The sequence below is a fragment of the Camarhynchus parvulus genome, chromosome 1A (genome assembly GCF_901933205.1).
Source record: "Camarhynchus parvulus chromosome 1A, STF_HiC, whole genome shotgun sequence".
NCBI lineage: Eukaryota > Metazoa > Chordata > Aves > Passeriformes > Thraupidae > Camarhynchus > Camarhynchus parvulus.
In genome coordinates this window covers 21,042,944-21,064,753 of record NC_044586.1, presented here as the reverse complement: position 1 = coordinate 21,064,753, position 21,810 = coordinate 21,042,944, and the positions used below count along the sequence as shown (strand labels likewise).

General features: G+C 43.4%; 1 protein-coding gene across 1 annotated transcript; it reads right to left on the bottom strand.

The window, feature by feature from the left end:
• Positions 1–1,645: 1,645 nt before the first annotated feature.
• On the bottom strand, positions 1,646–8,628 carry RASD2 (RASD family member 2). Its single transcript, XM_030960285.1, has 3 exons — positions 7,928–8,628; positions 4,189–4,468; positions 1,646–2,595 (listed from the first exon to the last, which is right to left on the bottom strand). Exons 2-3 carry the CDS (start codon positions 4,457–4,459, stop codon positions 2,066–2,068), a joined length of 801 nt encoding a protein of 266 aa, XP_030816145.1. The 5' UTR covers positions 4,460–4,468; positions 7,928–8,628; the 3' UTR covers positions 1,646–2,065.
• Between the last annotated feature and the right edge of the window lie 13,182 nt (positions 8,629–21,810).

Here is a 21,810-nt window from a genome sequence, read left to right as displayed (position 1 = left end):
GATATCTGTATATATAAGTCAGTGGTCAAAAAGATGATTGATAGATAGATATGGGTATAGACACAGTTCTGTTCCGAACAGGAAAATGTGTAACTCCTGGTGTCTGGAGGACATAAAAGGCTCTTCCAGAACTTACTGGAGATCTAATCAGGACTCTCAATCCAGAACTCACTTACCTAGATTCACCTGCACAACATAAACACAGGACCTTCCTCATTATTCTTGGAGAAATGAAAAAAAAAACCAACAACAACCAAACAACCAAACCAGGACACAGCTAATAAATAAATCAGGTTTAATCATAAACCATATACATATTTATAGATAGGGAGGCAGATGTGGTCAGAAAGGTGCTGCCCTGGCAACAGGAATAAAAGTGTTTTTTCCCAATACAGTACCAATGAAGGGTGGAGTTGATAAATGAATATGGGACTTTGAATCCCAGAGGCTAATTCTTACAGACAATCATCATTCTTGGTTTCCTGTCAAATTATAGCACAAACTAGCTCACAGCTCTGCCCAGGACACAGAAAGGCAGATGTAGCCAAACACAGAACTTGAGGGTGAGGGAGGGACAGTATATCTGAAGGTCTTTCTGAGGTATATATAGCATATATATTCTACTGTTGTTTACTGTCTCAGGGCCATGCTTTGCCCACAGATATGTGTGCACACATCTCATTCCTGTCAGCAAGAGTGGCAAGCTTACATTTAAGAGAATATATCGGACTTTGTGGGTGAACAGGAGTTCATCAAACAACAGAGCCAGAAGCAGAACAGGGAGAGAACTGAAGATAAGGAAGCCTGAGAAAGGAAAGAAGTGAATGAAGAAGCCCCAGATTTATCTGACCAGTCAGTTCAATCCTGATTCAACAGCCAGGACAAAGCTTCTGTTCTGAAGGACTTCTGCAGTGCAAATGATCAAGGCAACTTTACTGGACAGTGAGGGAAACCATGAACAAAATTACTAGAAGCATGTCAGCAGAAGAAATATGAAAGAGCTGGCCCTATAACCATTCAGTTCTTATTTTTGAAAAAGAATCCAATCCTGCCTCTGAAATGGTGTGATTCTACATATAAGTCTGGTCACTCTCAACTGATACAGGCAGAGGAAGGAATCATTAGTCCAGTGTCCAGAAGGGCAAAGTGTGGCATTTGTATTATGAAACTCAGAATTGGTGTGGCTGCTTTGAGAAACAACATGACACCAGGCTTGCAAAGCAGCCAAATGCATTAGCTTTTTGCAGAATAATTTCACTTTCAGTCAATGTATTAGAAAATGTTACAGATGAAAACCACCTTTCACTGGTAGAAAGCAGACACTGTTTAATATCAAATGCACTTGCCATCTGATTTTGCTAAAAACCCACCCCCAGACAATAAAAAAACCCAACAAATGGCAAATAAAATTTATAATACGAACCAACAATCATGTCAATGTCAAATGGTAACTGTTCCAACAAACATAAAATCAAGTTCTTAATGCAGGTGCCCTTAGAAATGAGTGAAAGTCATGCATTCATATATAGAGTCCACTCCCAGTCTGGGAGTGCTCAGTTAAGACTGCTGCTCTTTGGAATGCAAGTCCACTTTTTAAAAGGAGAGCTCCACACATGCATGCACACGTGCACTTGGGCACACAGAGATACACACACATACACACATATAACCTCCTCTCTCTTAGCAAGAGCTGCATGCTGGGTCACTGTTAATGCTGTGCATTTTTGATCAATTTTCTATTTTTGATCTATTTTCTTTGTAATGATAAGGTTGAAATGTCTTTACTTCTCAGGACTCTATTTTTCAAACAAAAAGGGGAATGAAGAGGAACTACATTACAAAGACAAAAAAATGCACTTGTATCTCAGCTGTATGATTATTCCCAGTTGTCCTCAAGGTTGATGTTATCTACATTTGTGACTCAGCAGAATCCACAGGAAGTTATCCTTTCTCCATGTTGGGTTTTCTCAATAAACCCCGTGAGCCTGTTCTTTGCTTCCACAGACCATTTTTCTTTAAGGCACTGCACGTGGATGTTGTCTTCAGACAGAAGAGCGAGCCTCCTTCACTGGACTGTGCATTTCTCCCTCTCCCTGGACTGCCCTTCCCTGAGAACTTTTGATTTGATGTACTTCAGGTCACTGTTGACACTTGGCCGGCGAGCGAAGGGAGAGATCATGCCATAGGCGTCCATGTCCTTGACTCGGCGCATCCGGAAGGATTTCTGCTGGAAAGTGTCACCATACTGGATGGAGATTTTCCTGTGGAGGGAAGGGCTCATCTCATGAGGTAGCTTGGCCATGCTGAAGAGGACATAAAACATCTCATCTACATTGGTGTTCTTCTTGGCCGACACTTCGAAGTAAGCACAGTTTTCATCACTGGAGACAAGATTCTCACCTTCGTCAGTGCGTACCTTGCGGAAGATTTCACTGTGGTCATTTTTGTTGCCACAGATGACCATGGGGAGGTCAGCTGATTCCTTGGTCTTGTTCTTCAGGCAGGATTTGACCTCAAGGATCTGTTTCTGGAGTCGCTTGACCTCATCAAAGGATTCTCTATTGTCCAGGCTGAACACCAGGATGAAAACATCCCCTGCAATTAAAGAAAATATATATACTGTAAAGGCTTGCTGGTCACAGCCAGTTTCAGAGGAGCAAATTTTTAAAAAGAAATTCTTTTATTTCCATCTCCTCCCCATATTTTTTGTTTGGTCCTTTGGCACCTATTCACTCAGCTGTACTTTAGTTCTTCTCCTTTAACTCCCCACATCTTTCTATAGTGCTATGGAAAAGACTTTTGGCCATGATTTACTCCAGTCATATCCAGTTGCATTCCTAATTTGCACTGGGCTTGCAAGTTATTGCCTGCTTTTATCTCTTTTGTAGACATGTTTCTATATCGAAAAGCTTTCTGATGTACTGCTCGTTCTTTTTAATTTCCTTTCATTATTGTTTATCTCTTTGTAGCATGTTTCTATCTCAGCTTTGCTGCACTGCTTTTTTTTTTTTTTTTAAATTACATCTCAAAAATATCTCTTCTGACACCAGAAAGAATGGAGAGCTGGTAGCCACTCAGCCTTAACCCTTTGATTACACAATACATGAAGGTACACCTGAACTGAAGGTTTACAGCTAATCACCCCTGAACACCCAAGTCAGGAATGAGAGGTTTCTCAGTGCGCTCTGCTGTCATTGCATTTCCTCAAGAGAAGCAGACCATGAAAAAACCTTAATACATAAATGACACACATCCCCTGGCATTTCCTTTTGACATTTCCTGACTTACAATTCCTTGTAGAAGGAATAGAAAATAGAAATAGAAATAGGAATAGGAAGTAGAAAATAAGGCAAATCATTGCCTGTTGAATGACATTTGTGTGGAACATGCTAAGAGAGCTTTCAGGGGCTAAAGCTTACATTTGCATCCCAGAAACTGGTTCTAGGACCTCACTGAATATGGATTGCAGCCTTGTCATATGTGAATGTCATATTTCACTGGCCAGTTAGAAAGGTGAATAGTGAATCCAGAAAGGTTTGTTTTGAGCAGTAGCTGAATATACATCTACTGTCACTTTTATAATTAAAAAATATATTTTAGCTCACAACAGGAATGGCTTCACAGTGAGTAGAGGCAAAATGGTCCCACCATTTCCCCTTCTTTTGTCTTTAAATACATTTGATTAGATGCAGATTAAGGAGAAAAGGTAAAAGTAAAGCTGTCCTTCTACTGGAATATTAAATCAAGGAAATCAGGCTGGAAATTTTCAGAATAAAAAAATTCTTGGGACTTTCTTGGTTAGAATTCCCTTTCTGTGCATTTTATATTTATTTTCCACTGTATGTGTCCTACAACAACGTGCTTAATTTCCCTTTGCTGCTCTTTATACCCACAGAATTGTATTCAGCCATTTATTTGTGACATTAGTAAAAGTACGAAGCAGGAGGGGAAGGTACATGGATTAGGGAAAACCTCAATTTCAGACCTTCACCCACTGGACTTCTCTACTGTGGCTAATGCATTCCTTATAGTGCTGGTAACATGCCAGCCAGGAAATATGACTCTATAGAAAGGCATTTTGCAGTAAATCAAGCAGTCTCTTTAGCTATGTCCCAAAAACCAGTCATCCCCAGGCTACACATTTCAAGCTAACGTCTGTCCTTATGACTTTTCCCCTGACTTTCTCACCTGTTAGGATGGAAAGCCTCCTCATGGCAGGGAAAGGGTGATTCCCAGAGGTGTCCAGGATGTCCAGCTGATACATGTCTCCCCGTATGTTGTAGACCTTGCGATGGAAGTCCTCGATGGTGGGAGTGTACTGATCCTCGAAGCGGCCGTTGAGGAAGCGAGAGACGATGGAGCTTTTCCCCACCCTGGAGGCTCCCAGCACCACCATGCGGTACGAGTTCTTGGCCGGCACGTTCAGGTTGCAGTTTCCACCAGACATAGTCTTCATCATTGCTTGGTCCTGAAAGAGGAAATAGCAGAGTTGGAGGAAAGCTCACAAACCAAATGGAGGGTAAAATAAGGCAGCTCCTCACCACAAGCTTGCCAAAGAGTACTCTGGAGCATAGTCCTGCACAGCAGAGGTCCATACAGAGATTTTTTCACTGGAAATGCTTAAACTTTTCAGTCTTATTTTCAGTGAGTGGGTTTTTTTGTTTTGTTTTGTTTTGTTTTGTTTTATTGTTGGTGTTGTTCTTTCTTTTCTTTTAAAGTAGTATAAAAATGAAGGCATTTACACTGAAAATAACATGCTTTTGAATTGTAATTTGCTGTTACATTTAAACATTAAAGGCTGAATTTATCAGCTGCTCTTCATCTAAGACACAAAGTTCCTTCCCACCATCTGTGTCACTTACACATTATACCAGATTTTTCAGTAGAACTTGGTTCTCATTTAGATACATAAACACAGAGGTCAGATTCCCCAATATACTACAGCCACTGCAGCTGTCATTAGAACCTAAATCACTTCGTTTGGTTGCCTAAATAGGAGCTGTGCTTAATACTAATTTTCTGAGATCAGCCAAACGTCAGACAGAAACAAGAATCATGCTTAACATCAGTGCAAGCTAGACATCTCAGTAACTTTAAATAGCTGGTCCCATGGAATATTCCCTGCTGATGCAGGGAGCATGAGCCGCAAAACAGCACTGGCTGGTGATAAATTCAAAGATCTGTGCCTCCAGTAACCTCTTAGAAAAGAGATTTTAATTCTGCTCTTTGGCCTGGTAGTGGGAACTCCCTATAAGCAAACTATCGTTATTGCAGCAGGATGGCTGTCAATGGGTGGAACGGCAGAAACACAGATTTTTTTAGTAGCTCCAGCCTTTATACATGCAGATGTTGCGGGTGCTGCTGGCTTTGCTAAGCACAGGTGCTAAGTACAAGCAGGAGAAAAGATGAAGGACAGCCATCTTAAATAGCTATTAGACAAGATTTCCAACCCATGACATCTAAAATGAGTCTAGAGACCCTGGAGACTGCATTTTGACATAGCACTCAGATGCAGGAAACTTTGGTAGGAAAGAAAAAGTACTGCTCAGACTTTTTTAGTGTACCAGTTCAAATGAACTGTGTGCTGAAAGAAAAATACAGCCCCTGTGTGGGGAAAGCTGACTGTTACAGCAAAGGAGGCACACTTTGGACTGAGTTTATTTTGGTTACTAAGTCCTTATTAAAGAATATTCAAGTTCCCACTATGCCATTTATTTAACTTAGGTGTTGTTTATTTAATATTACAATGCAAGTACTTTATGTACACAGAAAGATCATTTCTGGGTCCAGATCTGGATTCCTATCTTTCCCTTGAGTGACTTTTATCTCCAAAGCTTTTATGTACCTGACAATTATCTCAGGGAAGAGCTTAAAATATTTTACTTTGTTTAACATGTGCTGAGCACCAAAGCAGTAGTGAAGATACAGTCACTGCTAAATAAAGAAGTCTCTGGAATTCTGATCCAGCATCATTACAAGCTCTGTGCTATAGCCCAAGGAGACAGCAAAACATGACTATTTGTTATTATTGCCATAATTTGCAGCACAACAATTGCATATTCAGCCTGACCTAATGTACAAAAGAAATGCAATGGTCTCCTTGGAGTAGCTTACACTCTGAATTACATTCAGAAGTCAGGACAGCCTTGTATTAGAGCCAGATTAATGCCAGACCACAACTGGGTTGGTTTTTTTTTTTTGGATGGACACACACATACAGAATTATGGTACTGTTGGGATTACTGTGGCAGAAATGATAGCAAGGAGCACAGCTGGTATTTGAACTGGATTCTGTGTTTTATTTACCACAGGACCTATCTCCAATAGTGCAGAAATACCATATTCAGTCTCTGAAACACTGCCATGTACACTATCCCTAGCCACTCCAATACTGTTTTGCATCCATAGGCAGACAAAAAAAATGCTTATTTTCACCCTCTGAGGCTTATTTATTTGGCAGAGAAGAGTAGGAAAACAGATGAGTTGTAAAAGCTACAAACTACTTTACCACCCAGGACCAGTATCTAGAGGTGAGGCAGCTCTTCAGGCTGTGATGGACCAGTGTAGCTGCATGAGGGCAAGTGGATTGTGTGGTTTACACCTGCTAGAGAGCAATTCTGTACAATTCAGTGCAAAAGCATCTGGGGGAGAGCACAGTTATACATTTTGAGTGAATGCCATTTATGTCCTGTACAGAACATGCGTGCTGAGGAACCTGATCACTTTACACTGTCCTTGTTTCGCCTGTCAAGGCATTCAGTCAAGAGGACTCCTGTGCTTTTTTAACTGCATTTCATTTCCCTCAAAGTAAAATATACTTTCCAGCATTTCGATTCGTGGAGTTGCTACTCATCACCTCTGCTGCAAACCTGACTCAGAGCGTGCCATTGAACTGGGAGCTTACATTTTTATTTTGAGCCTTCTCTTCTTATCCCCTCAGTTCAGTTTTTCTCTAGCTCAGCACAGTCTGTCTCCTTTCCTCCTCAGAAAAGGAATGAAACTTCAGCCTTGACACCCAAGAGTGGCAGGGTGGAGCACAGGGCCTCATACAGTGAAAAAGATTAAAGACAGTGGAAAGAAAACAGAGAGACACCACATGTTCATGTACTAAGTAAAGCAAAATCAATCAGAAGAGAATGAGGAGACAAACAACCTCCAGCTGGTTTTAATCTACATCTTTTCCTTCCAGTTTATTAAATGCTTAAGCATAGATTAATTCTCGGTGGTACCTTCTGCTTTATGTACTGGCTTGATCTTAGAAAGTTTATATTATTATTTTATACTGGTACAGTGCAGGGATTTCAAAATGTCATAGAAATATCTCTAAATAACACTAAATGAAGGGAAAAGCTCATTTGCCCAGAGAAAGCTGAAACCACAGTCCAAAATCAGCATTAAACTCCATTTCTTTTGACTCCCTGTGTTATCCTCTACCAGCTAAGCACCACTTCTCTTTTTATAGGCAGGCATCAGAATGAATGACAATGAACCTGCTTTTGTATGCTCTGGAGAGCACTTGTCTGAATGCCGGTGAGCTACTGACAAATTTGAGCCTGAGCACCTATAGGGAGATACCTAAGGAAGATATTCTTTATTCACCCTACCCAGAGCTTTTGCACCTTAGTTTTCTACCCTCCCATCAGGGTGTATGTTCTCCCTACAACTCCCCATTCATGAATAGACTTCTGAACTGCCTCCCTTGCACTCCTCTGTCTTCAGCTGCTGGTTGTATCTCTGTTTGCCACTCCAATGTTAATCACTGCACCCAGCTAAAAAGGACAAGACAGACACAAACTGTAACATGCATAACAGACCTGTCACTTCTTACTCACTGCGAGCATCCCTGTCATTTTCATGCACACCAGAAATCACTCCTGTGGCATGTTTGTTTCATACTTTCACCACAAACTCTGTGCTGATTTCTTACCTCTCTTTCCCAGGAGGAGCAGTCCTGGGTCTTGGTGCAGTCTGATGAAGCTGATAGTTTTAATCAGAGCTGGCTGCTGTTGTAAAAGGCTGTTGTTCTGTGGATCCCACGCTGCTTGTTCTGGGCTCAGTTCTTCTCCAGTATTTTCCAAGAACTTAGCAGGATTGGGAAGGACCGCAGGGCTCCAGAGGGCGTTCCCCCATGGATGTAAGTACTGGATCAGGCAACCGACTTAGGCTAAAGAAGAGTCTCAGAACTGGTGGCAGTTTTTCCCTTTGGGCAGATGAGCTCTTTTCCTCACAGGCTCAGTTCAAGAAAAGGAGAGGCAGAGTCTCTCCCGCTCCCACTGCCTTTTCTTGCAAGTTGTACTTTGTAGGCTCTACTGTGGGTAAAGAATTTCAGGAGCAGCACCTACTCGTGCAGGGTAGTGGGTGCATCCAGCTGGCCCACTCTGCCTCTGTGCTGCCTCAGATCCTCTGCAGAAAAATCAGGGTCGGCATGGAAGTTGCCTTTGGTGACCCTATGCTTCCCCAGATCTTGCCTGGCTCATCCCTTCCCACGGGCTTCTTTTCTTCTGGTCTGAGATTTGCTTTAAAATATTCTCTTTCTAGGATAAAAGGGGCTTTTCTTTACATTTGCCAGTTAAGTCTTTTTTCCTTCCCTCCCTGCCTTTCTCCCTCACTCTCTCACAACTACTGGCAAATTGCAGATTTTCCTTCTGTAGGACTCACAGATAATTGGCTCAACTCCTCCCTTGAAGTCAGTGTCAGACACAGAGGAAGGAGGGGTGCTGAGGGGGTGGGATTTTGTGCCTATTGGAAAAATCTTTTCTCCTCTAAACAGAAAGTTCATGTGCATTGCAGACTGCACATTCCCTGTCTTTCCACCAGAGACCTGTATGTATGCATGTGTGGGGAATGAGTTAGTATATGTGTATGAGAGACACAGAGAATTCATTTACTTAGCAAGCTGCAAATTCATAAGCTGATTCTAAAAGCTCTGTACTTCCCTGCTGATTTTTTCTGCTAGACAGCAGCAGACAGACTCATTCCCCAAGTAGGGGCTTTCTGTCCATAATTTCTGTAAATCTTTTGCTGTATAGAATGCTTTCCCCTGTTCGCTCAACCTCAAGACATTTACATGGTTTGTTTAAGAAATAAGAATAATTTGTAACTGTTGTTCTTTCATTAATATTTAAATAAATGAAAAACTAAACTAGGGATGAGTAATAGAAATGGTAAAAAGGTCAAACAAACTGAAAGTGTGTGGAACTGAAGCTCAGGAAAAAGAGAGAAACAAACTAAAAATAGGGTGAATTCAAGGCATTTGTTCAATCCCAAGTGAAACATGTTTGCCGGTTATTTCATTGCTGATCTACTTGAATTTTTTTTTCTTCTTTTTGAACTGAAGTAGTAGTTTAGATCTGTGAGTTTATTTTAAAATATGTCAAAACTTGATTATGAAAGACTTGAAATGAAATACTTCAGCAATTCCTACTTTAAACTCCTAATTGGGGGTGGAGCAGGAAAGGAAGAAAAACACAGTTATTTTCAGGATATTTTGACAATAAGAAAATGGAAGGGAGGCACAGTCTTCCAAATGTGAACACAGTTTCAGGTCTCCCATAGTTCTCCCTTTTTTTTTTTTTTTTTTTGTTTCCCCTGAAAAATTTACTTGTTGTTGAACGCAAAGATTCTTTCAACTACCATGTATGTATCATCTCAAAGCCTCCTCTCCTCACTAATTCCTGCAGCTTTTGAGGAATTTCCAAGAAGCTTCACTTTCCCTCCTCCTTTCCTCAGAGTACAGGGATGTTTCTCTTGCCACCCTTGGAATAAAGCTTCCCTCCTTTGCTCCTGGTGCTACACTGAACCCATCCACAGCCATCCACAGCAGCCACTGAGGAGGGTTCCACGGCTGTTGCAGGCGCAGCCTGACATGCCTGTGAGTGTCTCTGTGCTCCCAGACCTCAAAGGATACAACGCAGGCTGTGGGATGAGTCCAGCTGGAACTGTCTGTGAGAGGAAGCAGCTCCCACTGAAGTCAGGGTCACGGTCATCCCAAGCAGGATGTGCATCTGGGGACTCACAGGCTAACACAAGGCAAAACAACATTGATCAAATTTGGGAAGCAGCAGATCCTGCAAAAAACTTCAGATTTGGGAAGAAGGGGCAGGACATGGCAGAGCAGCATTGAAATATTGCAGCAGTACTGAACTGGTATTGGGTCATGAGCAGAAGTGAACTCATTTCGGACCACAGTACTAGGTCTCCTTTGTCAGCTCCTGAGCCTTTTGGCAAAAGGTGGGAGAGTACTTTCATGGCTCAGACAAATTTTTGACAAGATATGATGCTTCCTATTTCTAAGTCATTAGTTCAGATAAAACCTGGACCATTTCTGGTGTCCTGTCAGCTCTTGTGTAGCTCAGATCCAAAGGGAGTGACTAGCATCCTGGTATCATTGCCATAGGAGCAGGAATGGCCACAGAACCCAGCAAAGTGAGACCCTGTAGTGCTCCAGAAAATAAACTCCTCTTTCATCCCTATGGCTCACGTCTCAAGTGTACTGAGTTCTCTACCAAGAAATAAGTGTAGTCATAGTGGAGACCATATCATCAGCCTGGAATTTCAGCCTACTCATGCTCTTTTGTAAATCAGATGCAAACCTCTTGGCTTGCTGGCTTCACCCAACCCAAACTCCTACTCAGCGATTCTCTCCAGCATTTCAAATAACCAATCAAGTTCCTCAAATGGTAATGAAATAAAATAAGAGCATTCTTAACTAGGCACCTTAGCTGTATTTGATATCTTACCGAACAGCTAGTAAAATAATAAATTACTTTTGAGGTAATAACTTTTGAAAGATAATTGCTAACTGTGAGGCTTCAGAGGCTTCAAAGACATTGTTGTAGCTTTTTGGGCTGGTGTTTTTTGTTTTATTTCTTCTGGTGTGTTACCAGTTAAGGATTTGACAAAAAGCTGGGTTTCATACTTTCCTTCAGAGCTCAGGAGACCAGAGGTCAAAAAATCCCTACTTGAAAAAGTACATCCTATGAGTGGCTCTGGTGGAGAAGTCACATTACAACTGCTCTCCTCTGAGGAGCAGTGATGGCAGCACCTCTTTGCTTTGAGGATTATAAAGGGAATAAGTGAATCAGAGAGACAAAGTCTCTGCCAAACAAGAGAAGTTCCCAGTCTCAGCAGTTTCCTCTGATTAGTCAGAGACCATCAGACTTTCTAAAATCTTGCAGATATTTATCAATTTAAAACACAGGCTAGCAACGTATTATTCTCTAGAGGCATTTCTCCCTCCCACTCCTCCAGTCTATAAAGAAAGCCTAAATGAGGTTTTTATCCAGCTAAGCCTGTTTAGGAGGATGACAGACAGTGGCTGCAGAGAACCACCACTGCTATGAGGGGCTGTGCTGAATGTCAAGCTGGAGGGAAGGAATGCCATCCAGAGGGACCTTGACAGGCTTGAGAGGTGAGCCCACGTGAACCTCATGAAGTTCAATGAGGCCAAGTCCATGGTCTTGCATAACGGGTGGTCCCAAGAAGAAATACAGGCAGGGTAGGGGATGAATTGAGAGCAGCCCTGGGGAGAAGGACTTGGAGATGTTGGTGGATGAGAGGTTTGACATGACCCAGCAATGTGCACTCACACACCTGTATCCTGGGCTGCATCAAAAAAAATGTGGCCAGTAGGTCAAGGGAGGGGATTCTGCCCCTCTACTTGACCCTCAGGAGACCCCACCTGGAGTGCTGCATCCAGCTCTGGAGTGCCCAACCTACTAGGGACATGGACCTGTTGGAGTGGGCCTAGAGGGCCACAAAGATAGTAGGAGGGATGAAGAACTTCTCCTATGAAGACAACCCGAGAGACTGTCTCTCCTTTACTGGAGAAGAGAAGGGATTCCTTATAGCACCTTCTAGTACCTAAGTAGAGTCTAAAAGAAAGGAGAGGGGGTAGGACAACTAGTAATGATTTCAAACTGGGAAAAGAGAAATTTTGTATTAGAGTTAAGGAAAACAATACTTACTATGAGAGTAGTGAGGCACTGGAACAAGTTTTCCAAAGAAGTTTTGGATGTCCCATCCCTGGAAATATTCAAGTTCAGGCTGGCTGGAGCTTTGAGCAACTTGGTCTAGTGGAAGGAGTCCCTGCCCATGGCAGGGGAGGTGGAATGAAATGATCTTTAAGGTCTCTTCCAAAAGAAATTGCTCTGTGATTGTGTGGTTTGTTGATGCACTGGCCATTGGCATACGTAGCTGTTGTCTCTGCTGGCATGCAGGTCCTGCCAGCTCATCCGTGGGGTGCTCAGCTGTGGAAGGTGCCACAAATTGTGCAGTTGTGACTGGTACACAAGGTGCCTGTGTGGCTTTTGGCCCTGCCTAGACTGTGGGTGAGCAGAGATGGAGGACTACAGAGGGCAAGTCAAAGGAAGTGAAAGAATGTGGCAGAAAGAGGCTGGGTAGAAAGATGTACAGAGGAATGGGGAGAGACAAGAGGAAGTTAGAGCTGATGTGTGCTGCACTAACCACCTGGTTTCAAATGGTGAAGACCTAAATGAAGTGAGTTCCTATATGGGGAAGCACAACTGCTCCTCAGACTTCTTCAAGGAGTTCCTTCTCCAAAGAAGAGTGCAGCTCTTGGGCACCACACATGCAGCCCACGCTGGCACCAGGATGCAGGGCAGTATGGGCTCATACATTTGCACTGCCACCAGTAATTTAATACCTTCTGCAGCTTCAGGCACTGGCTGCAGCTGGAGACAGAGTCTGATGTGCTGGGCTAATGCAGCAGGACCAATCTGTTTCTCTCCACCTTAAGGCAAATGACAGAAGTGACAATCACATGCCATTCATCTCTGGTCACAATTAGTTAAAGACAAAAGATGTTCCAAGCCTTTTGTCTCCTCTTCAAAAGCAAATGCAAGGGAGATTAAATATTTAAACCAGTTTTTCTCTCTCTTTTCCCATTCCTTTTCACTTTCCTCATTATTCAGTAAAGCTCATTTTTCCACCCCCTCACCTTCCTTCCCTCCCTCCCACATTCATCCCTCCTGCTTGGTGCTTCTCCCTTCCAGCAGTGCTGAAAAGTTAGTGTTCAGGAGCCAGTAAACTGCAGGTACCAAGTCATATTCTGAACAGCAAGTAGATGAGCTGCTGATCTGCTACTGCCTCTGAATTATCTGTAGCTCCACCCCAGTGTTTAAACTCAGTGAAGGGCTCTCCAGGGGTGTTACACTGACTGGGAAAATAACTAATAATCATTAGCTATGAGTGAGAACAGTAATACTTGAGAGAATGCAGTTGGAGAAGGCATACAATTTAGAAAGTGGTGGTTTGACTTTTATTCTTGGTCCTGTCACAGAATTTGTGCACGGCTGTAATTTCTCAGCATCCTGGGGTGTAAAATGTATTAATAGTAATTACTGAGATCCCTGCAAAATGGAAAATATTGCTGTGAAAAATGAATTCAAGTCACCTCTTTTTTTTTTTTTTGCTGCATTTCTTGTGAATAAGTGCTTTATTACATTTTAATTAAATATTTTGGAGAAAAGACTGCATTTCTAGTCCCCCTCCTTTCCATTTGCCACTGGCACAGCATATCCAGATTTCCTTACCAGACATGCATGCATCCTTACATTTGCATTTCACTGCTGAACTTTTTAAAACTCTTCCCATCTTGGAAAATCTACTCAAAAGCAAAATTAAAGCTTAACTTCTCTCCCCTTATTTGGAAAAGCTTCAGGATAGAACATGGGGGAATAAAACAGCTGAAGTGTACAATGAATTTCCTTACCCTCGATGAATATCAATGTAGGGTTGTTTATGGTCTCTCAGACTCTCATGGAGCAAAAGCAATCCCTAACACATCCCTCTGTGTAGCTTATGATCCTGCTGGAGCAGAAGGGCAAGTCAGGCACCTGACAGTCACTACAGAGTGCTTCAGGAAGGAGTGGCTATAGGTAAACTTCACAATTTCCAGTTTCTATTTAGCATCCAATTTCCCTAGCTGCTCCCAGGCCCTGTGTCCACTCAGATAACTGCACACCTGTGAGGGAGCCAGCACATGTCTCTCCTGCTGAATGATGCTGGTACGAAGGAGTTCATTCAAAAAGGCTCAAAATCTCTCCCCTCACTGAAATCTTTCAAAAGACAAAGAGGAAAACAATTCCTTTTGGGCCATTTCTACAGCTGTGTTCCTAGTGATGTTGCTTGGATTCCCAAGATATGTACTCACATGTTCTCTTTCACCATCCCTTCTGACTTCCTACCAGGGCTGATGATCATCTCTTAAACATTTTTACCTGCAATGGGAATATGGACAACTAAGGAGAGCAGAGGGGAAGGAAGACTTGGGAGAAGATGAAGAGGACTGGGGATGAGAGTCCTGTAAGACTTCACAGAAAAATAGCTAACCAAAAGCAAAATTGAGCCCCATTGGATGCAGCTAAAAACAAAGATAAAACAAATGGAACAAGAAGAGGTGCATGAAAAATGCATGAAAGAGAGCATGACAAGCCAGAGCCCTCTGCATCCCACATGGTGCTGCCTGTGACCAACTATTCTATTGGGGTCTCCATTAAGAAGTGGCAGTTGCAAATCTGGGTCTGGCCACTATATTTGGTATCAGCTGGTTCCATATAAAGATTCCCAGTCAGAAACTCTTCTTGCCTAGTGATCTGTCAAGGCCAGAAAATTATTTCTCTAAGGATCTGGTTTCTCACATTCCTTCATACTCCACCAACACATTCAATCTATACCTGTGCCTCCAGAAAACAGGGTTAACTCACCTGTGAAACCTTTACAGGTCTTTACAGGTACAGCCTTCTAGCACAGCTCTGATAACACCAAGGTCTTTTTATGCCTGGCTGCCAAGCTTCTCTAAATCCAGTGCTTCTCCCTGAAGCCATAAGTGTGGACTGCATGATGACAAGCTGATCTCAGACAATTCCCTTGGTTGTCTTCCTGGAGCCAGAGCCTGAGCACTAAAGCTGTCTAATACTAAGTTATCTGCTTGGGTTTCCACCACTCCGTGGTGGCTCTGGCTCTACATCTGCATGATTCTGCGCAGGTTTTATTTGGGACTCGGTTTCACTGCAGTTATTAACAAGAACATGTGAATTAGAGCTCTGTGTCTTTGCACAGGGTTAATTGTTTCTGTGCCTTCCTCTATCTAAAGGATCAGTTCCATGTTAGAACCTGGGCATTTATGGTTCCTTTATTAAGAAAATAAGAATGTGCCAGGGATTGAAAAATGCTTCATCCCTTTGATTTGAGAGATATTATACGCCTTTATTTTTCATGAAAGGAAGCCAGTGAATGGGAATATCACTCTGAGGGAAGAACAGGTGATAATGACAGGTTGTTCTTTTATATTTCTTTTTTGTTCTTGTTCTGTTCCCCTCTCTCAAAGGACTGCAATCATGTACTCAAGAATCAAAGTAAAATCCATTATAATAATAATAAGGTAATACTATATAGTCTTAGTATAACTTTTTTGCTAATATCTCCATACATTCTGCAAATATCTAGGAAGTGAGTCTCAGTGTCTCAGGAACATAAATATTTTAGCAGTTTCCAGATGGAAAAACTGAATGTGCATACAGGTTTTAAACAGTTACTCCCAGGTTACTCAGAGTAAGCATCTCCAGACTTAAGCTCCTCCTGCCCACACTGCAAACTAACTGAAAACTGAGCAGCCATCACTAATGAGCCAGCTGCTGAGCATAAATTAATTGGTCCTGGTGAGAGATTATATAGCTTTTGGCTAGTTCAGAGCATGAGCAGAGTGAATTTTATCTGGCTGCAAAGGGCCACACAAATAATAGCCTTCAGGCTGCATGACTGGAAACAGTCCCCAGCATCATCTGTACAGCCAGGAGGTGACACAGCACACAGAGATGTGTGTATAACAACCTCATTGCAGACAACTAAAACCTTCCTGGGAAGTACACTAATGGACATGTTAACAACCTCATCTGCATCCTTGAAAGGAACCAGAGCACAAAAGTGCTTTGGCCCAGTTTTTAAAAGGCAGTGTTGCCTGCTACAATCTCTCCACAAATATATGTCAGGTCCTCAACATCATAAAACAGGCTTAAAAACTGCAACATTAAAACCAACTAGATAAGAGGAAAGAGACCCTCAGGGTGCTACAAGGTCAGTTTTTTCTCTGCAGTGGAAATGACTAGCATCTTGTTTTTAAACTAAAAAATCAAAACTCTGATCAAGGCTTCTGTATTTGCACATATTTACTGACAGGGGTCAAATTTGAATGGGCCCCTTTTGTTAATATGAAATTGGAGAATTTTTCTGAACCTACCTGGTTCCTCTGCCTGCAAATCTCTAACGATCTGTAATCAGGAAAATTCAGGTTTTTTAGCAACAGCTACAAGCAGGTCTTGTTTGTATGAAGACAGCAGTGCTGTTGCCTGCCTCCTCAGGGGCCAGATTTTAAGGCTGTGGCAATCCCCTTTGAGCCCTGCCCAGCAGAAGCAGGAGGGCAGCACCAGCCTTTTCTTGCTGTGAGTCTGTGTCCTCTGCCCAGGGTGCAGGCTGTGCTAGCCTGGCACCCCACTTTTAGCAATGTAAAGAGTGACCATTTTGACATGAAAGTCTATCAAAGTGCCTTTTTCTCTGGTGTAAATAACAAAGCGAGCTGCTGAATCAAAGGAAATAAGATCTAAGGCATCTTCTATGTGTTCTGGCTGAAGGCTTAGAGGATTTGTGCAGGAGTATAAATTTACCCATTACCTTTTCCATCACACTGCGCTCTCCCAGCCTTCCTCTGTCCAGAGGAGCTTGTTCCTCTTAGATAATTACACAACAGTCCAATTAACAAGAAAACTTCCCATCTTCAGCGCCCAATCAGACCACCAGATTATTAAAAGCTCCCATTGGCACTGACCTGCACTTTGCTTCAAATCAGAGGGCAACTGCATCTGTGAAACGAACAGAAGGGACAAATTTAATTACTGGCAAACTAACTCGTCAGGATTTCCATTCCTGCTTATTGCTGGAGTGTAGAGAAAAGAGTTTGTGGTTTATGTGGGAGGTCAAACAAAGATGGGAAAGGGGCTAACCATAAGAATTAGTGCTGGAAATCACTGTTAATTAAGATAAAATTCAAGAACAGGGAGCTGCTTCATCTGCCAGCCTCTTCTATGCAGCATAGATCTAAGCCACACTGCTTTTATGTTCGCTTTCAAGGACTTGACCCTTTTACCATACAACCTAGGTCCATATAGTGTCCTTCTTAAGCGAGGGGGTTGGTGAAGAGCCTAAGGAGTTAAAGATTTTCCACTTTTGCAGTTGAAGACCATTTATGTAAGCACCTGGAAACAGCGATTCCTCCTTCCCAGTGCCTTTGAAAGGCACTTTATTTTAATGCTACAGAAGGGAAAGCAGGATCACAGACTCATGCTGAACTTGTGATTCCTTTGATGGGTAGCAGCACAGCCTCTGTGCTGTCAATGAGGACTTGAAACCAAACTCAGCAGCAAAGGTAAAGTGTTTGGGACACTGAAGCAGAAGTGCTGCAAACAAGTTGCTCTGGCGCAGTCTCTCATCGGTGGCACAAGGGCCATGGCTGCACGCAGCTCGCAGAGTACTTCCCTCTGCTCCCCTGATGGAGCAGAGCCTCTGCTGCCGGCCGATCTGATCGTTTGTGTTGTTTCAGGATGGACTCCCGCTCCTGCGGGCCCACGGCATTGTTCAGACGGGAGGTGGATGGGAGGAACTACGCAAGTTGGCATAGCAACCTCAGGCTCTGCGCACTGAGGCTTATGCAACCACCAGCAGGTTGAGAAGGTGGGAAAGGGCACTTCCCTTCTCTCGCAGCCTCGTCAACAATTGCTTCACATCCTTGGCAATTAAGCAGAAATAAATGATCTGCCAGAGCTTTGAACTTCCTGCAAAGCCCTCCCCTTGCCTTGGTTTTCCTTCTGGAAGAATGACAAGCTTTTGGGCAACAGCAACAGCCTGCAAAGTGCCCTTCACCCCATCCATCACCCATGAGAGCATGACCTGAGAAAGGTTACTGGCTTTCTGGGTTTTACTCACCACCAGCAGCCAGGCAAGGGTGGTTCAGGTACAGAGTGCATGACTAAAAATAGGATGGATGACCCACTGGCTGCTGTGCTTTAGCCCTGACACACCCAGCCTTACCTAACCATGTGTTCCAGGTCTGCACCACAGAGACACAATGCTGCACCTCCAAGAAGAAAATGAAGAGGTTGTATGACAGCTTTTTGCTCTCCCTGCCAGTACAAAGCATGGAGGTTTCAGGTCCTAAGTGTTTTCAGGTGAACAGCTAAGCAGCTCTTCTGTCCTCCTCACTTAAGTGAAGGAAAAGGTGAAGAAAAGCCAGGGGTTCTGTTAGCGGAATGAATCTCCAGGATACTTTTCTAGCATGTAGTAGTTCATGGGGTTGATTGGAGATTTTCTTCCATCTTAGCTTATTGCACCCTCAGTTATGAGTTTTTTAGACACAACTAGCAACTGTATCTATCATGCTGGACAAATTTTATTTGTGAATACTGAAAAGGGCGAATAGGGAATAAATCTGATGTCCTCGCTGCAGCTGAGCTAATGTAAACTCTTGCCAGCAGGGAGAGCTTTAAAGTGGACAGATAGGCAGCTTGGTCAGAAGTGCAAAAGGGCACTGCACTGAGCTGAGCATATGGCTGGTCAATAACCACTGCAAATCCTTGTGGTTTTATAGTAAATCTCCTAACAGCTGATGAATCCTTCAGGATTTGGATCTATGTGATGAGAAGAATGAACTCCTCAGTTTTATTTTGATTTTAAAACAGAGAAAACAACACAAAGACAACAAAACAAAGTTTTCGTGAATGCAAAGAAAATTCTGTAAGCATCATTGGAATTAATCCTACAGATTCAAAGGTTTGGAAGTAAAGGCAGGTTATTCCTATGTTCAGTCAGAAAATAAATATTAATGACATGTAGGGCAGTCCCATGATTCAGTAAGAGGTGACTCATGCTTCAAGATGCTTGGCAGGCCAGCATTGACATTGCTACAAACACCTTCAGTGTCCCATTAGCACCTAGTCAGAGGTGCTAGGACTTCCCACAGGGCCAGCACAGAAGTAAAAAGCATTGGCTGCCCAGGTTAGTATCCCTCGGTGCCTTGGCCTGCCAAACACCACGGCAGGTGTTTCTCAGTGAACTTGGCCAAGCCTCTCAAGGATCATCAAAGATGGTGAGGAGCTCAGACACTTCTCAACTGCTCTGTGGCTGGATGGCTTTTTTCTATGTGGAAATCATCTCTAGGCAGGGTCAGTTTTCCAGCATTCCTAACACTGAGCTTCAGGGAATTTATTATATGACCTGATGAACAAAGCCAGACCATACACATTCTTTTGGGGTACTTCCAATTTTTCTCATCCTCTGGACAGGAGAAAACAGAGAAGGTGACAGGAGCTGAGCTATTCCAAAGAAGGATGTACTTTTGGAAAGGGAACAGCTGCTTGAGCTGCCTTTAACAGCCTTTGCAGCCCTCTGCCCCAACTCCTGTGTCACAACTGCCCTGTTTGTGGCACATGAGCATCATGAAAATGCAAAGAGGAGGGAGAAAGGGACTTTTACACCTTGTGCCAACATGTCTAGAGGAGAACACTGCTCCTGATAGAACCTGCCCAGAGCAAGAACAGATTTGTTGAGTTCACAATGAGGAAGAAGATTATGGTCTGTTCATGAGCACCTGGGCAAACTAACACTTACATGCAAGCCAGCCTGCACTGCAAGGTCCTCACATGTGGTGGTTTGGGTCTGTAAGCTTCCTTCAGGCTTCCCTTTTGATCAACTCCACGCTATAAAATGAATATGAAAATTGCAGGTAGCCCCAAGAATGACGGGGCAGGTACTGTCACTTCCCCTCTGATTATTGCTGAACGAAGATACACAGACCTAAGGCTGCAGCATGCCAGTCCCAACTACAATTAGATCACACAAAGTCATAAATAGCCAAGAAAAACGTTACAGAACAATTTTAAACTCTTCCTTCAGCTAAAGGTTTTGCATTCCCTAGTTGTCCCGCAGTTGCAGTGCAGAGAGGTCCGGGAATATCACCAGTATCTGTGTGTGGTAAGGGAGATGTCCCCCAGCTTCACTCAGACTGTTAGATCTTGCTGCTGACCTCACAGAGACAGTGTCTCCCTTCCTCACTGACCACCGTCTGTCCCAAGAGAGTCTGACAAAACAGGCCAGAGTTCTGTAGGGACACCACAGTCTTTTGAGGCTGTGATAGAACCCAATGCAGAAATGAAGGCCAAGCACACATGGGCTGCACAGCCAAGCGTGATTTGCTGCCTGCTGTTTCTCTCCAGTGTCTCTGCAGCTTTGCATTTCTGCCTTGACCTAGCAGCAAGAGTAACCCAGCACACAGACACAGTTAGGAAATCAAATCCCAGGTGTTGGAGGGAGTTGTGGGAGACATGGTGAGTGCCTCTCACAGTGCTTCCTTGCTGTTGAAGGAAGTGACAGGCAGTACATTTAAAATGTGGCTCTTGGAGGGGGTGCCTTGCAGGGGCTGGCAGAGGGACGGCATAGAGCTGCTCATTGTTCTCCTCTCTAGCTGCTACCCCCTCAGTCCTTCTGCTCACAAAGGGATTTACCAGCACTCCATGCCAGCCATTTTCTTGGATTTGGACTGATGACCAAAGCCACCCTCAGATGAGAGGACAGACAGATTCCTTCATATCTCTGCTGCTTTCTATAGCCTGCCATTGTCAGGGAGAGTAAAAGAGAATCACGAATACAGTGTCCAACCATGATGGAGTTGAAGTCAGTGGCTGTGGGGAAAGGCTGGCACTCTTGCCATCAGACCTTTAAGGAGCCCTGTAAGACAAGCAGATGCCAATCTGTGCTCAGTGCAGTGCTTGTTCTCTGCAAAACCTCCCTTTGCAGTCCCTTTTTGTCCAGTAAGAGAGAAGTGAGCATGCACTTAACAGAGCCCTGTTAGATACCCCACCCCAGTTGTGGCACCTTACCACTGTAGGCTTTGTCTCCAGTGGCATTTGGGGGTGGGAAGGGGGAACATTACAAATACTTTCCTCTGCCCCCTTCCTGCACACAAAACTTCCCTCTCACTCTCTAGTATTGACTCTTACCAGCCTGATGCAAAGTTAGGCACTGCTCCACTTGCTGTAAAGCTCTTCCTTTCTTCCAACACTCGTTGTTCCACATTGGGTACTGCAGACAGTAAGTGTCAGAAGGAAAACAACCGTGTTAACAGAAATGGATTTTTCTCTCCACACAGATGGACACCAAATATTTTTAAACACACTCTCACCAAGATGTGTTAATTTGTACCTTGGTAACCCCATGAGCCTTTCTTGTAAGAAAGCAAAAGAACAGATGGATAATATTATGAAACACCAGGGAGATGGATGGCGGCATAGTGGACACATTTGATCCTTCTCCAGTTCTCAGACAGGACTCCAACAAAGCACTTAATTTTTGAAGCCTAGCCTGCAGTCACACCTAACCCTGAGATCTGCAGATCAGTCTGGCTCAAAAGCACCAACCATGGTTGCATTAGCAGTCTAAAGAGAGAAAGGATATGTGGACAAGTCAGTAAGAGCAAGTTGTGTCAAATGCTAACTGCTGGAAACAGCAAAAAAGCACAGATGCTCCCTGGGAGGGAGAAACACACAGCAATAGTGTCTAAAGAGACAAGAGAGAGGAATAGCGGGCAGCAAATTGGTCTTGGCTCCACAGGTCAGGTATGTCAGCCAGAAAACTAAACACAAGCAGTGTGGTTGGCATTGCTTTCTGTCACAGCCTTGGAAGGCAACACTTACTACCTAGGTGACTGTGACCAGCAATTTTATGGAATAGTGATCTTGAGTGTGG